At 50.6% G+C, this 2508-nt stretch overlaps 1 protein-coding gene across 1 annotated transcript; it reads left to right on the forward strand.

Annotated features, from left to right (window-relative positions):
* The first annotated feature begins 1093 nt into the window (after positions 1–1093).
* LOC124682552 (transcription factor MYB20-like) lies at positions 1094–2256 on the forward strand. Its single transcript, XM_047217211.1, has 2 exons — positions 1094–1416; positions 1506–2256. Exons 1-2 carry the CDS (start codon positions 1154–1156, stop codon positions 2140–2142), a joined length of 900 nt encoding a protein of 299 aa, XP_047073167.1. The 5' UTR covers positions 1094–1153; the 3' UTR covers positions 2143–2256.
* The last annotated feature ends 252 nt before the right edge of the window (positions 2257–2508 follow it).

The raw sequence follows: 2508 nt of genomic DNA on the forward strand, positions 1-2508 counted from the left end.
GAGAGTTGATCATTCTGGAATGGGTGAGTGGATCAGATTAATCCAAGGTCAAGAGGTCAGCTAATAGAACAAAGTACAGGCTAAATGTCTGACCAGCTGCCCGCTATTATCCACACACAAAATAACGCAATGCTCGTTTTTTGTATTTAGCAGTCATAATCCAGAGTCTTGCACTACTCGCAGTCTACTTGTAGGAACAGAGCCAAGACTTTCGGGGGCTTTGCTTGCTAGCCCAGCGCAAATCTGTGAAGACGTCATGGGAAGCTCCATTTCTTGACAAAAACAAGTGAGAGCATGTGTTGACCTTTGTGCGGATGGCATCATTCAAATTTTGCAGCTCGCTGCTGCAAGCTGCCAGATTTTTGTCAAACCAGTAGAGTGGACTGCGGCTGCAAACCTCTGAATTGCTGACCAAAGCTTGGTACGTAGTGCCCAACATATATGGGCATTTCGTCGGTGTAATTTATAATATTCAGGAGAAAAATGAGGGGCATTTTATTAGATCCATGATGGGAAGCAAGGAATCATTTTGTCTGAAGGTGTACAACAATGACTGAATTTTTTTATAGAAAGAAGAACAATGACCCAATACTTGCAGGGGTCAAGATTTTACGGTAACTGCTCAATCTGAAAAACAAAGAAGGTGTAATGTCTAAAAGAACGAACACTATTCAGCAGTGAAATATTCGCGTAGAATACATCGGGATTGATAGAGAAATGATGTAAGATGGAGCTGGGATAATCTTGTTAAGAAGACACACCAGAGGAAAGGAAAGGAAAGAAAAGAAAAGAAAAGGCAAGGAGGCTTTGTAGTGCAGCACTTGCAATTGCAAAGGAAGCAAAAGGGACCCATGAGCAGCAAGCTCCTGCCGCAGGTTGGCACGTAGGCTCACACACTGCCGACGAACAGCTCCCTGGGCCCGTTGCACAGCCTCACTGAAGACAGGGGTACGGAGTCAGGCACACGGTATCCTGTGCGATGACTGTTTGGAGTTAGTTGTTCACTTGTCTCTAGCCCGCTCTCGGCTCTTCCCATTCCTCGTTATAAAGGCAGGTGAGCATTGCTTCTTGTTCCTAGTAGTCACTACTACTCCATCACAATTCACAACAACTCGCCACGTAGTACCTACGAGCGATCAGAGGTGAGAGAGCAATGGGGAGGCAGCCGTGCTGCGACAAGGTGGGGCTGAAGAAGGGGCCGTGGACGGCGGAGGAGGACCAGAAGCTCGTCGGCTTCATCCTCGGCCACGGCCAATGCTGCTGGCGCGCCGTGCCCAAGCTCGCCGGGCTGCTTCGCTGCGGGAAGAGCTGCCGGCTGCGTTGGACCAACTACCTGCGGCCGGACCTCAAGAGGGGACTCCTCTCGGAGGACGAGGAGAAGATCGTCGTCGACCTGCATGCCCAGCTAGGCAATAGGTGCGTTGCTGTGTCCTCCCAAAAATATGCACTGCCTTCTTAATTATAGTTTAACTAAAGTTTTTATTTCACAAAAATAAATAAATTAGGTGGTCCAAGATCGCGTCGCACTTGCCAGGGCGGACGGACAACGAGATCAAGAACCACTGGAACACGCACATCAAGAAGAAGCTCAGGAAGATCGGCATCGACCCGCTCACACACAAGCCACTCCCGGACGCTTATCCTCGGCACCAGCCGGAGCAGAAGCTCCCGGCTCCGGAGGAGAAGACGGAGACGGTGGCAGACCAGAGAGACGAGCGCGAGGAGCAGATCATCCTGACCAAGTCACCCGGTTTCTGCACCGACGAGGTGCCGATGCTCCGCCCAGACGAGATCGTGGTGCCATTGCGCGACCCACCTCCGCCTCTGGCGCCACCGGCGTCCTCATCAACGATGTGCACCGCCGTCTCCACGCCGACCACGTCCTACTGCTCCTCCTCGGCGTCCACCGGCTGTGAAGACGACACCCTGTTCCCGATCGCGGAGTGGCCGGACACCGCGTACCTGATGGGGCTGGACGACGACATGATCGCGGCGGCGTCAGCATCTTGGGAGGACTGCCTGGTGCAGCCACCGCTACAGCCGTTTGCCGAGGACACCTTCGGCGCGTACATGTACCAGAGTAGCAGTAGTGCTTCGTTCGACCAGCAGGAGGCGATATGGAACAAGCTGGAGCTCTTCTAATTTACTAACACACCCCGTTCAACTAAATTTTACAGTGTTTTAGTAACTAATACCACTGCGTTTTCTGGTTAGCTTTAGTAATTAGTACTACTATGAACCTGAATAGTAGTGCAGTGCGATGTGCTTATCTTCGTTTTACAGAATTCGCTTAGAGCATGTCTAACATCCCCCGTATATTTTCGCCCCTTAAAACATGAGTAAAGGACTCTGTATTCACTTTTCACCGGCCGAAACTCGGACGAGCTAGCAGAACCCGTATCCCTAAACTGTAAAAGAGCATATTTCTAGAATATGTCAAATCATTTTTTTTTCTTTTTTCCCCTTCTTCCTCCTCTCCTTCTTCCTCCTCCAGCTCGAGAGAAGCAC

This window comes from Lolium rigidum, chromosome 1 (genome assembly GCF_022539505.1).
Source record: "Lolium rigidum isolate FL_2022 chromosome 1, APGP_CSIRO_Lrig_0.1, whole genome shotgun sequence".
Classification (NCBI taxonomy): domain Eukaryota; kingdom Viridiplantae; phylum Streptophyta; class Magnoliopsida; order Poales; family Poaceae; genus Lolium; species Lolium rigidum.

What these genes read in the sequence shown, in the direction of transcription:
- LOC124682552 (XM_047217211.1), top strand. Translation starts at nt 1,154, where the DNA reads ATGGGGAGGCAGCCGTGCTGCGACAAGGTGGGGCTGAAGAAGGGGCCG. An exon ending in CATGCCCAGCTAGGCAATAG is followed by an intron (nt 1,417 to 1,505) that starts GTGCGTTGCTGT and finishes TAAATAAATTAG; the next exon opens with GTGGTCCAAGATCGCGTCGC.